This window comes from Elephantulus edwardii, unplaced genomic scaffold (assembly GCF_000299155.1).
Source record: "Elephantulus edwardii isolate Elephantulus edwardi_28Jun2011 unplaced genomic scaffold, EleEdw1.0 scaffold00003, whole genome shotgun sequence".
Classification (NCBI taxonomy): domain Eukaryota; kingdom Metazoa; phylum Chordata; class Mammalia; order Macroscelidea; family Macroscelididae; genus Elephantulus; species Elephantulus edwardii.
This window is the reverse complement of record NW_006399753.1, coordinates 32,394,826-32,408,545: the sequence shown is the minus strand read 5'-3', so window position 1 is coordinate 32,408,545 and position 13,720 is coordinate 32,394,826. Positions and strand designations below refer to the sequence as shown.

The window sequence follows — 13,720 nt, the reverse complement described above, 5'->3', positions numbered from 1 at the left end:
CATTATTATAATGCCCCATACTAAAAGTTTTAGTAGATTTTTTTTCCTTACCCCACCAATAAGTTGGGTAATTGAAATCATAACAACATTGTTTCCATTTAAAGAGTTCAGTGCAAGGTCAAGCAATGACTTTATTAATTCTTATAATAGGTAGTATAATGAAAACACTGATTAAAATAATATTAGATATTAAGATGACAAGACTTTAAAACAATCTTAAACCAAAAGCTAATCCTCATCGCTGAACAAGCAGTACTGTGAATAGTCAAGATCCGGAAATGTGATCGGTAATCCTACCCACTGTTTGAATTGTTTCTTTGAAGAATTCTTTTTGAAAGCAACTACAAAGTTCTTTATTTTGAGGCAAGGCAAATCTAAACCTCTGTGCACCATCATGGTTCCCCAAGCCTGGAAGACAAAAGAGAAATGGAGAGGGAAAGTGAAACATGTACCTATTAAGCATTTCTTTTGGCCAAACTAAAATGAAGACCACCACAATTTACTCACTTGGCCACATTTGCAGATAACCTCGCCATTGGTTTGATAGTCAGCAGAGCACTTCCTTTTCAGTACTTTGTTTTCTCTCACAACATAGAGCTCCCTAAAATAAGCAAAAAGAAAGAAGCACCCTTGAGAAGTGGGAAAGTCCCTCTCTTTAGTCCACAAGGACAGGCTATCGGACCTCAAGCTCATCAAAGGCATGACATTACTTCACATCTCAATCCCTCTTTCCCTGCTGCTTCCCCAGATTCATAGCAGATGCCTCGAGTAACCCCTGTTTGAACATTTCACTCAGGAGCCAAGCTATTATGACTTCTCTCCCTTTTCAAGAGTCTTTGGGTAGTGCAGTTAACTAAGCCAACAAAAAGGCTGGAGGTCTGAATCCACCCATGGTGCCTTAGAAGAAAGGTCTGGGGGTCTACTTCTAAAACACCAGCTATTACTGACAACTCTAATGGAGGGCAGTTTACTCTGAGAGAAACAGGACCTTTACGAGGTAAGACTGACCAGAAGGCACTTGGTTGGTTCCCCTTTCAAGTCTGTTACTTGTTTTAGCCTGATTAGTTCAAAACTTTTGTGAACAAATACAAGCCAAGACAAACGGATGTGCCTTGAACCAGAATGTCTTATATAGGTCCCTTCCTCCCCTGGTGCAGTTGATTTTCTTTGAAGTGCAAATATAATTTTGAAAAATATACTTCTGAAAGAGAATGCATTTCATATGTATTCTTTTGGATAAATGGAGCCCGGCATTGCAATGGTTAAGTACTCAGCTGTTATTAAAAAGATTAGCTGTTCAAATCCACCCAGGCGCTCCACAGAAGAACCTTGTGGTCTCCTTCCAAAAAGATCATAGCCAGGAGAGCACACGTAGCACTTCTACTCTGTGACACAGGCCTGTTTTGAGGTCAAATCACCTTGGTGTTACCGGACGATAATATTTGACAACATATTTACAATACAACCTGTTTTCCTCTCTGTTAAAAACCAAAGACCTAAAAATGGCTCTCTTGGACTCACTTGAATTCTGGTGTCATATTGACATGATGCATCTTCTCAATTACATGGATGTCGTCTCCAGTGCAGGCTAGCACATTACAGTTTTTACAGAGGAAAGTGATTAATGATGGATTATCCTTGTAATGCTTTGCAGTCATTCTCTTGCTTTTCATTTTCTTTTCCATTATACTCTGCATCTGCAATTCCAAAATCTGTTTCAAGAAAAGAATATTTAATTATTTGGTTATTTTTCTCACAGCTTTAGTGAAGTAAGCCTCCTGGAATTTGGAGATCTTTGATGGGTATGAAAATATCCTCTTAACTTGTGACCTAGAAATGAAAAGTAATGAGGCAACAGCCTTCAGAGAAATTTTGCATACAGTCTTGCCCCATAATTATGGAAATCCTCAAGTATTCAGAAAACAGCTGATTCCATTTTAAAGAAACTCTACTGTGAAAATATTCTTAGAAATGTCCATAAATGTCTACCTCTAAATCCTATATCTAAAGTAATAATGAGAGGTTTTAAAGGGAGAGAGGAACCAGTCCTTGGAGAGAAACATCATGTGGGGAAAGGTAAAGGATTAGTAAAAGAGAGAGAACTTTCAACGACATGGATTCCCACAGTGACTATCACAGTGGGCACGAGCATGACAGAGATTGTGAGGACAGTGCTGGACAAGGCAAGCCTCAGGCTTGATGTTCACAAGGTAGATGGAAGTCATAGTTGACTCGACAGCACCTAGCGAACACCTCCCGTAAATACCGCTACTGGAGTAGTAAAGTGCTTGATTGCTAAGCAAAAAAGGTTGGCTTCAGAGCCTACTAGCCAGCCACTCTATGGGAGAAAAATATGGCAGTATATAAACACTGAAGTCTTGGAAACTCCACTAACCATCCTACACTGTCCTTATAGGGGCCCTATGAGTCAACTCAATGGCAACAGAAGTTAGACTCTACCCAGGGGTTTGAATTCAGTTCCCATAATATCAGTCTAAACTTTCCTCCATCAGTTTCTCTCATTCAAATTAAGTCGATTAGTGCTAATGGTGGGAGTGCAGATACAGTTGCCCAAGTTTAGGGTGACAGTAAATAGTTTCCTAAGTTTACAATGATAGCAGTTACCTGAGGTCAGGATAACAGTCAGAGGTTGCTTAAGTTTAGGACAATAATAGAAGTTGCCTACATAAGGTCCATTAACCTGATTGATTATCTGTGAGATTGTTATTCCAGGAATCAAAGATTTGTGATAAAGTCACCCTGACATGAAAAATAAAAACCCATGAAAAGTTACTTAAAGAGTACACCATCAGCAAGGAGGCCTCCTAGCTCCCGACCTGAAATATCAAACACAGAACACCTGACAACCATCGAAGGAAGCCATATGGGGCAAACAATCTCATCAAGACGCCTGGCTGCTTCACTCCAGGACCATTCTCACAACTCTTTCCCTTAGAGTCGCTATGAGTCGTGCTCCATTCGAAGGCAATCAACAACAACATTCCCTATGACCTCTCCCTTAAAAGGACTGGCTTGATTCTGAAATGTCAGAAAATGGTCCTTAATTTATCCATACTACCTGTTTCCTCTCAAACCTCTAATTTCTTAATAAAGTTCATATAGAAGATTCAGTCCTTGTCTCAGTTGATTCATAGTGAAGGATAGCTGAAAGTCACCTTTCTCTGATTACAGTGTTTCCCACTGTAATCTGCAAACCTGTCATCTTTTTACACTTGGGACTGAAACCACTGCTTTTGCACTCAGTATTCTTTCTTTCTTAGGAACAGAACCACAATTTTATTCTGGGGCTAAACACACCTGGTTAAATGACTACACCTCCCAGCCATGGCCAATGGGATGTAAGAAGGCATTGTTGGATGGAACTTCTAGAAAGACTCTACAAAGATCAAATAGCTGCTCGGTGCCCTTTCTGCCCTTTTCTACTTCCTGACTCAAATGAGGATGTGGCATTTGGAATTCTAAAAGCAACAAGCATTTCTGGTCATGAGCACTGAAGTCAAATGCTAAAAAAAGCAGCGAAGAGAGTGGGGGGTTGGAAACCCTGGTTGTTTCCTTACCACCTTAGAGAACTATACTAAGTTAGAATACTTAGAGCTTTCTTTGGAGGGATGGGAATAAGCCTCTTTAGGCACTGTATTTCAGGCTCTTTGAATAACAACTAAATTTATTTCACAGTAAAAGCAGTACACTAGTTTCTGAGAGACATGGGAATTTTGACAGGGACAGACCTGTGTTTAGCTCAGGTTTACAGAACAGTCAAAATCATGATTCTTAATACTTTTACTTTAAAACTGAACCTCACATAGAGGACAGATTGATACTTAATAATTATATTATTGTTTTTAAAACTGAAGGGAAGTCTTCAGTAAAAGCTTCTCATCTGTGCTGATGAACAAAGCTGAGAGACTCGAAGTGCACCTCCTTGACCTTGACTGTGTTTCAGGGCTCAGCTGTTGTTAGCTTTAAAAGGGGGATAAAATCCTGCAAGAAAGCTAAAGTGAAAACTCAGTCATTGATACAAAGTTGGAAGCAGCTAACCCTTCAGCAGGTTTTCAGAATCTACAAATCACATGGAGGAGGCTGCCAAGTTTTCTCCTGAGGAGCAGCTGTTAGCTTTGAACTACCTGCCTTTGGGTTGGCAGTGTAACTCATTATCTATTAAGCCATAGGCACATTTAATCTAGCAAGTTCAAAGACTCACTATCAAAATTCTAACAGTATGATAAATTGACATATTTTTGCCCCTAAAAGTTGAGTCAGGTTAATTTTGTACATTTACAGTGCAGTGAGCTGATAAAAAGGTGATGTGGCATACATCTACATATGTGATTAGTTAAGAAATTCTTGAGTACAACATAAAGAAAAACAACAGAAAACAAAGTAAAGGTGTGGAGCTGTTATCAAGACATCAGACAGGAAAAGATTATCTTCAGGACATTAATGAATATTAGCATATTTAAAATACATGGTATGTTTGGAAGGACAGGAAGAAAGAAAAAGGAGTGGAAAGAAATCCCGATGAGTGTAGGAGAGGAACAGCTAAAAACACTGTAAATCCAAATAAAGAATGGTTAACAGAGTGAAAACATGTGGGTCAATCCTATGGGAAAATTTAAGACTTTCATCTTATTTTAGAAATCTTATTTTAAAAACTTTCTCAAACTCAGTATGACTTTCTATTTGGTTTGTGAGGCTGTAAACAAGGGATTTTCTTTTTAGCAAAGAATCTTCAAAAAGTGATAGGCTTGATTGTGCTCCTTCAACATCTATGTTTTCTTTATAATATTTTATAAAAAAAAGTTATTGCATAAAACAAAACAAAACAAAACAAAAGAATCAGAATGGAAGGAGGCTGCCCATTCTCCCTACTCAGTGCCACTGGGGGATTCAAACCACCAGAAAGGTGTGTGAGATTTGAGTTAGCGGTGCCACTCAGGATGGACTATGTCTCCCGAGCTCTAAATATGAAATGGCAAGTGCATTTAATCTCATGTGTCAAATCCCTTCATTTATCAATACTGGCCTGAAATTCTGTGAAAGGATTATGAAATCAGAAGCAATGCTCATGAGTGTCTTTAAATAAACTGGTGTACATTGCCATCTCTGTTCTGAGTTTATCTGTCTGGTACATCTCTAAGCCAAAGGAACCTCAAAAACATTGTCTGCCCTGGGGGCCCCAAAAGGGTTGTGTTTACAAAAGCCTGGCATACCACCAGCATAGACAGTCCTAGAGCTTACCCCAACATTAAAACTAGTTTTCAAGCATCCATTTTATAAATATCCACTTGATTCATCTTCTCTAGACATTAAATATAAAAGCAGTAACTTTCAATGGCACTACTTGGTCACAAATGTTTGATTTGACACCTCAAGATGTTTGGTTTGCCTTATGTTGAAGGGGCTCTAAACTACACGTTTGTGCAGAAACCTGCCTTGTAAACCTTGGAACTGGTTCTAGCAATGCACACCAATTTGAAAGCATCCCTTTCGTGAAACTCTATTTAGGGTAGAGCCAATTCCAATGTTAAGAAACTAACATTCACACCCATATGCAAGGGTGTGAATTTTCTTCTAAATGGATTGTTTGCTATTATAGTTAGTTAGTCTTTAATTCAGTGGTATGGGGGATTTCCTGAAATATTGTAAGAATACATTCTTCCTTCTTTCTAACAACTAAAATGACTACATGTTAGTAAATTGAGATATATTGCTAGACTATAGCTTTTTTGTTATTATGATCCTTCTAAGAGGACTTTCCAACCACAGAAGCCATGTGATCACTTGTTTCAATTTGTCCCGTTTTATTTCTTCATCATTTGCATTTCTATGATGTATTTCTTGCTTTTTAATGTGTTTGTTGTTTCTCTTCACCTATACTCATCATGGGGGTTAAGGGAGATGAAGCAAACCTCCGGCCATCAGGGTGGCACAAACAGTTAAATACTAAATTAGTAGAACCAAAGTTTGTTGGTTCAAACTCACCTATATGTACTTATGATGACAGGCGTGGCAATTAAATAAAAAAAAAAATCATAGAGACCTGAAAACTCTACGGAGTAGTTTTACTTTGCACATACAGGATCACCCTGAGTCAGAATTTCATGGCCCTCACCACCACCAACAAATCCTCACCATTCACACACTAGAATATAGGCTTCACACAGTAGGGATCTTATTTATCTCATTTGCCACCATGTTCCCTGTTCTTGAAATATTGCTTGGCACATAGTAATCATTTCATAAATAACTCTAGATTAAAAACTTTATGCCCATAAAAAGGACTGAATCACACCAGGTTGAATTGAATGAACAGTTTCTACAAGTCTTTCAGCAGGCAACCTAAATTTATATGGTCCAAGTTTACGGTTGACTGAACTGGAATGGCTGACAATAACTTCTCCCCATGGATTCTGGTTCTTCCTGCATGAAGGCGGGCCAAGCACAGCTCAGCAAACTGAAATTTATAATTCAGCATAATTTCCGTCTGGAGATTGAGCCACAGAGATACCAATGGTAACCACACACAACAATTTTAACATTAAAACTGAACTTGGGAGACAGCCAAAAACAATACCTTACGATCATACTCCTCTCGTTTCATGTTTTGTACATGATTGATAGCTTTATACATCATTTCCTCCCGGAAATCATTGACTATCTCACGTTCAATAACTCCTGAACCACACGGAGCAAACAGGATGTAGGTGCTCTCATCAGCTCTGGCTCGACCGCGGGCCTGAGAACATAAAGAAATCGAGTGAATGAAAGGGTAGTCTTTGCTACACAGTCTCCTGTTCTTGTCTTGGAAAGGTATTTATTACTCACTTCTTTGGCTTTCAAATGAACTGTTTCTTCAATAATGTTAGTTATGACCCAGTCTGTGTGCTTTGGCCATTTGAAACTCAAACTGAGCTTTAATTTGAAAACAGTGTTCTACAGAGATGATGTTCAGATGCCCATGCCAGCCTTCCAAGTCTCAGAAATGCAATACTGTCCTGTCTAACATTTTTGCGTCAGTAAAATATCCCACAGGCCCTTGGGTGATGTAAATCTCTAATCAACTGACTACTATTAGAAAGGCTAGATATTTGAACCTACTCAAAGGCAGTTCAGAAGACAGACGTGGCTCTCTGTTTCTAAAAAAGCACAGCCTTGACAACGTTATCAAGCTCTTCTACTCTGCACACATGGGATCTCTATTAGAGAGAGCCGCTATCAGAAATGACTCGATGGTAATTAATGGCAACTCCTCTCTCAAACCATGTGTTCTATCATCAGAGACTTGAACCAGAGAACTGTCACTCCTCCTGCCTAACAAGAGTGATGAAGGAAGAAAAGGGGCCATTTTTTACATTGAATAACTATGAATGCAGCTCTTTTCCTGGCATCCTGCTTTGGATTTCTAAGTACATTTTCCCACGCAAACATGATCATCATGGTGATAAATTTTTATAAGTCTATTAAGAAAGTGTTTGCGGGAACTAAGAGCTGTGTTTCTTTGGGCAAGTCCTCTGTCAGGGACATTCCAAGATACTGCAGAGGAATAAGGTCAGTTTGAAGACTAAGGTGTGCCTGATTCAGATCTTTTCAATTACCTACTATGTAGTTGAGAATTAGACAATGAATAAGGAAGGCAGAAATATTATTGATGCCTTTGAACTGTGGTGTTGGAAAACAGTACTGAACATGCCATGGACAGCCAAAAGAAGGAACACATATGTCTTGGAAAAGGTGAAGCTGGAGTGCTCCTCAGAGGCAAAGATGAGAAAGCTTTATTTCTCATACTTTGGACTTGTTGCTAGGAGAGGCTATTCCATGAAAAATATCATGCTTGGAAGGGTAGAGGATTAGAGAAAGAGAGGAAGACAGCCATCGAGATGGATTGGCATGGTGACTGCAGCAATGGGCTTAAGTGTATCAGAGATGGTAAGGATGCCACAGGACAGGAGAGGATTCAGATCTGTTGTACGTAAAAGCAGCAACACTAGTGAAGTGATACTGAGGTCCGTTGGAGTAACAGAAAACTTTGTGGGCTTCCTCAGGAGTCTAACTATCAACTATTATTATTCTCAGGAACAATGCGTTCTTTGTAAAAAGTCATTAACTTGAAAGTCAACTCTAGAAATACAATTACTTCCTGATTTGTGGGTTATCTAGTAATTTCATTCTTCAATGGCTTTCTTTTTTACTTGAGAATGCCATTAAAAGTGTTTTGTTTCCTTTAAGAGAACCTTTAATTTTGTAAAAATGTTAGATACATTATTCAACATACCTGTAAACAACAAATGGTGTAGAAAAACAAACAAAACCAATAATGCAGTCAACATTGTGTGGGTGAGACATTGAATAAAACTTGATTGAAAAGTAGTACGCAGACTTTTATCCTCCTACATTTTATCATGAAAAAGATTCAAATATAAAGAAAAGATTAAAGAATAAAGGAGGAAAATTAAGAAATCATAGAGTTCAAAGAAAATCTCGAGATAGTGATTCAGTCAGACATACCAGCAAATATCTGAGACCTGAAGTAAAACAGACCTAGATAACAGTGAAGGAACAGGTCACATAAGGTCTAGAAAGAAAACAGAGTGAAAAACAACGGATTGGAGATACCCTGACATCCAGATCAGCAGTGTACTTATCTGGAATCTCCATGTGCAGGATTTTGCCTGAGATAAACAAGAAGCCAATTTCACAGAATTCTCATTAAGGGATAGAAAAACTAGAGAGAAATCTGATGTGAAGAAAGGAGAGCAGGACATAAACCAGACCTAAGAAGGACAAGTATAGAAAGGTTCAGGAATTCCTGGAGACCATAGAGTAGGGAGGAGGCCAGGAAACAGAGACAAGGTCTATACCCACTAGCAGTGGTCTATGTCCATTAAGGTGGGTGGCACACAAGTGCAGCAGTTACTGAATGTACCACCATTTCAATGATTAGTGATCTTGCTGGCTCTGTCTGCACTGATATACCAAGCAAATAAAACAAAGCATATAAAAAGGAAAAGGACAAACAGTATGACATACACTCAATTAATAAATATATAAATAACACTTCAGTGTCGAAGAAACAGCAGGCAATAACAAATCACATTAAAAAAGGTGGTTAAGATGCTTCAAATAAGTTAGCAAAATAGAGAAAAAATTTATTTCAAAAACAATGGCAAAATGAAGATATTTCCAAATAAACTGAAATTAAAGGGATTTGTAAAAATCAGACTAGTTTTATAATCTTTCAAGCTGAAGTTGAGGAAAATCAAATCAAGTCTACAGGAACCAAAATGTGACCTTAAGTCTGTCCCACTCGAATTTCAAAACCATCTCAGGAGCAGGTTTGAGGCCTTGAGCACCAATGAACATAGACCAAATAAGCTCTGGGAGGATATCAAGAAAATCGTCCATGAAGAATGCAAAAGATCATTACAAAGGCTGAAAAAGATGAAAAGACCAAGATGGATGTCAGATAAAACTCTGAGTATTGCATTAGAGCAGCAAGCAGCCAAAGCTAAGGGAAGAAACCAAGAAATCAAAGAGCTGAACAGAAAATTTCAAAAGGCAGCTTGGGACAACAAAGCAAGATACTATAATGAAATGTGCAGAGAGCTGAAGTCAGAAAATCAAAAGGGCTGGACTTGCTCAGCATTTCTTAAGCTGAAGGAGTTAAAAAACAAATTTAAGCCTCGGGTGGCAATATTTGAGGGTAGTTGGGTAGAATGTTAAATGATCCAGGAAGCATCAAAAGAAGATGGAAGGAGTACACAGAGTCACTGTATCAAAAGAAATTGGCTGACATAGAGGAATTTCAGGAAATAACATACGAGCAAGAACCTATGTTAATGAAGGAGGAAGTTCAAGTTGCTACGAAGGAATTGGCAAAAAACAAGGCTCTTGGAGTTGATAGCATACCAATTGATTTATTTCAACAAGCAGACGCTGCCCTGGATGTGCTCATTAAGTTGTGCCAAGAAATCTGGAGAAAAGCCAGCTGGCCCACTGACTGGAAAAGATAGATATTTTTTCCCATTCCAAAGAAAGGTGACCCAACAGAGTGTGGAAATTACCAAACAATATCATTAATATCATATGCAGGCAAGATTCTGATGAAAATTATCCAAAAACCATTGGAACAATATGTCAACAGAGAACTGCCAGATGTGCAGGCTGGATTTAGAAGAGGTCGTGGTACTAGGCATATTATTGCTAATGATAGATGGATCTTGGCAGAAAGCAGAGAGTACCAGAGGAATGTCTATCTGTGCTACATTGACTATGCAAAGGCTTTTGACTCTGAGAAGAATGAGAATCCCAGAACATTTGATTGTGCTAATGCAAAACCTATACTTGGACCAAGAGGCGGTCGTCAGAACAGAACAAGGAGAAACTACATGGTTCAAAATCAAGAAGGGGGTCCGTCAGGGATGTATTCTGTCTCCATACCTTTTCAATCTGTATGCTGAACAGATCATCTGAGATGTGGGGCTGTATGAGGAGGAATGTGGCATCAGGATTGGTGGAAGAGTCATCAACAATCTGTGTTATGTGGATGACACAACCCTGCTTGCTGAAACTGAGGAGGACCTGAAGCGCTTGCTGCAGAAAGTCAAGTACTGCAGCCTTCAATATGGATTGAAGCTCAACATCAAGAAAACAAAGATTCCCACCACTGGACCAATTGGCAGCATCAGTATGGGTGGTGAAGAGATTGAGATAGTTAACAATTTTAGTTTACTTGGTTCCATAGTCAACACTCTTGGTAATAGCAGCGAGAAAATCAGGAGATGAATTGCATTGGGAAAGTCAGCTGTGAGGGACCTCTCAAGAGTACAGAAGAGCAATGACGCCAGGCTGGAGACTAAGGTGTGCCTGACCCAGGTTATAGTCTTCACATTATGTGCTATGCATCAGAGAGTTGGACAGTGAATAGGGATGATAGAAGGAGAATTGATGCCTTTGAGTTGTGGTCCTGGAGAAGAGTGTTGAATATACCATGGTCTGCTAGGAGAACAAACAGGTTTGTCCTGGAGAGAGTGAAGCCAGAATGTTCCCTGGAGTCAAGGGTTCTGAAGCTTCGTCTGACATACTTTGGGCATGTTGCAAGGAGGGACTGGTCCTTGGAGAGGGACATCATGTTTGGGAGAGTGGAGGGATGGTGCAGGAGAGGAAGACCCTCGATGAGATGGATCGATTCTGTGATTCGAGTGGTGGAAATGAGTGTGTTTGAGATGGCGAGGTTGGCACAGGATAAAACGGTGTTTAGGGCTCCTGTACATAGTGTCATCATGAATCACAAGCGACTCAATGGCATATAACAACAACAACAGTCTTATAAGAAATACCAAGGGAAATTCTTCAGATAGAGAACCAAAGACATTAAGACAACAAGTTGAGATAAAGATACATAACAGCTATTACCCAAGCCAGGGTAAAGTTTTATAAAAATGAAATAAAACTAAAAAACTGATTACAGGCTACAAGAGGTGCTAACCTGTAAACAGTGGTGACATCAAAGATTTGAAAATATGGAATTGTCATATGGAGTGGAAGATAAGACAATTTTAAGCTATAATAAATAGACTGTTTTAAATATAAAAGGATGAATGTAAACCTTTAGTCACTACACAGAAAATTACTAAATCTAATTGCACTGTCAATCTAAAGGCAAGTGGTTTGAATCCACCAGTTGCTTCTTGGAAGAAAGATGGACAATCTCCTCTTGTGCAATTTACAACCCCTGAAAACTCATGAAGGACTGGCTATGTTTTCGTTCATAATCAAGGGTACACACAACTCACCAAAATTAAGAAGAAAACAAAAGATGCAGTAAATACAAACCATCAACAACTGATGTTGTTACTATTGTTAGGTGTCATCAAGTAGAGTGTGATCCATACAGACCCTATAAACAACAGATCTGAACTCTGTCCTATCCTGTGCCATCCTCACAATTTCTGATATAATGGGCCCACTGAGTCAATCTGTCTCATGGAAGGTCTTCATTTCCTTCACCAGCTCTCTACTTTCCCAAGCATGATGTCCTTTTCCAAGGAAAAGCTTCTTGCAATATGCTCAAAGTATGTGAGACAAAGCTTTACCATCACTGCCTCCACAGAGCACTCTGGCTGCACCTTCTCAAAAAAATATCTGTTTGTTTTTTGGCAGGCCATTCAAAATTCTTCTCCAGTACCACAGCTCAAAGCATCAATAATAAACAAAATACATATATAATAAGCACTCAATTTAAGAGAAAATGAAGAGAAACAAATTGTTAACATTACACCAAAAAATTAACAAAATGACAGCAATGAATTCACATCTACAGTTAATCAAATCGAGTGCAAAAGGTACAGTCAAGAGATAGACAGTAATCAATTCTAATGCATGTTTATCCAATTTTATGCCTATAAGAGACACATACTAGCACAAACACTTAAATAGGTTAAAAATCAAAAGGATGGGGAAAACATTATACAAGGAGTAAACAAAACAGAACAAGGATACCAATAAAACTTTCCCCCTATTTTTATTGTTATTAATTTTAATGAAAATTTACAGAGACTATGATAAAAGGATCAGTTCATCTAAGATGATGTACCAATAATAATACTAATTAACCCAATGACAGATCTCCATAATATATAAAACAAAATCCAACAGAACTGAAGAGAAAGTTAGTGCTACAATAATGCAACCACTCATTTATTGACATTATTAAGTTCCAAAGATTGGGTTGTTGTGCAAAGAATTGCAGTATGCAAAACTGGGAGATTTTTTTTTTTCTTTTTTCAGATCATCCATTTGCCTGATTCTCTGTGATAATCACAATAACAAGAGAGCTAAGCTTTCTATTGTAGTGCTATTACAAGTCCAGGTATGGTGATTCCTCTGTAGGGGAGGAGGATAAAGCCAGGCTGTGTGATTGCAAAGCCCACAGGCTTAACCTCTTCCCTGTTTCCAGTGCTGGGTCAGAGCTTCCCAAGCGAAGCTGCACCTAGGGCTCCCTTGTCTCCCTGTAAGCCTTGTCTTCATGACCTGGAACCTGCTTGCCCTTTAGCCCTATGAGAGAAATGGAAGAGCATTGGGTCATACTATAGTAGAGGCCTCCTGCTCAGCTCAGCTCACTTTGGGATGGTGTTAAATTCACTCACAAGTCTTCTAAAAACCTTTCTCAATGCCTTTTTGTTCCTCTCTTTTCAACTTAGAGCCTTTTAGAGTGGCAGGATATCAGACTGCAAAGGAACTAAAAATAGATACCCACTTCTGGACATGTCCACTCATGGTCCATGGACACAGAGGAGGCCAACCTCACAGGGTAGTGGGGCACAGCCCCTTTGCTAGTAGGAAGGAGAGGCAGGGTATTATGGCCCAGCTTCTGGAAGATCTCATTCTACTCCACACCCATTGCTGCTATGTCTGTCACATCGTTAATGTGTACAACAGTCAGACAGTAGATTTTTCACTGTTGTCATAAATGTGAAATGTGGAGAAAGAGAAAGTAAATAAGTAAGGTGTAACAGACTTTAACATACCACATTTGATAAAGAACAGAATAACTAGAAAGAAACTCAATAAAGATACAGAAGAACTAAGTAACAATCAACTTGATCTCAAAGACATATATAGAAATCACCACCCAAATACAATAGCAGCACAGTACACATTCTTTTCTAACACACGTAGATCATTCTCCAGAATAGACCAT

General features: G+C 38.8%; 1 protein-coding gene across 1 annotated transcript in view; it reads right to left on the bottom strand.

The window, feature by feature from the left end:
* Positions 1-228: 228 nt before the first annotated feature.
* The window catches only part of IFIH1 (interferon induced with helicase C domain 1), a 93,686-nt gene continuing 80,194 nt past the window's right edge, over positions 229-13,720 (bottom strand). The window contains exons 13-16 of the mRNA XM_006879359.1: positions 6,596-6,757; positions 1,522-1,712; positions 508-601; positions 229-408 (exon numbers count right to left, since the gene is read on the bottom strand). Coding sequence (XP_006879421.1) covers positions 229-408; positions 508-601; positions 1,522-1,712; positions 6,596-6,757 — 627 coding nt within the window. The remainder of the gene's footprint in view (positions 409-507; positions 602-1,521; positions 1,713-6,595; positions 6,758-13,720) is intronic.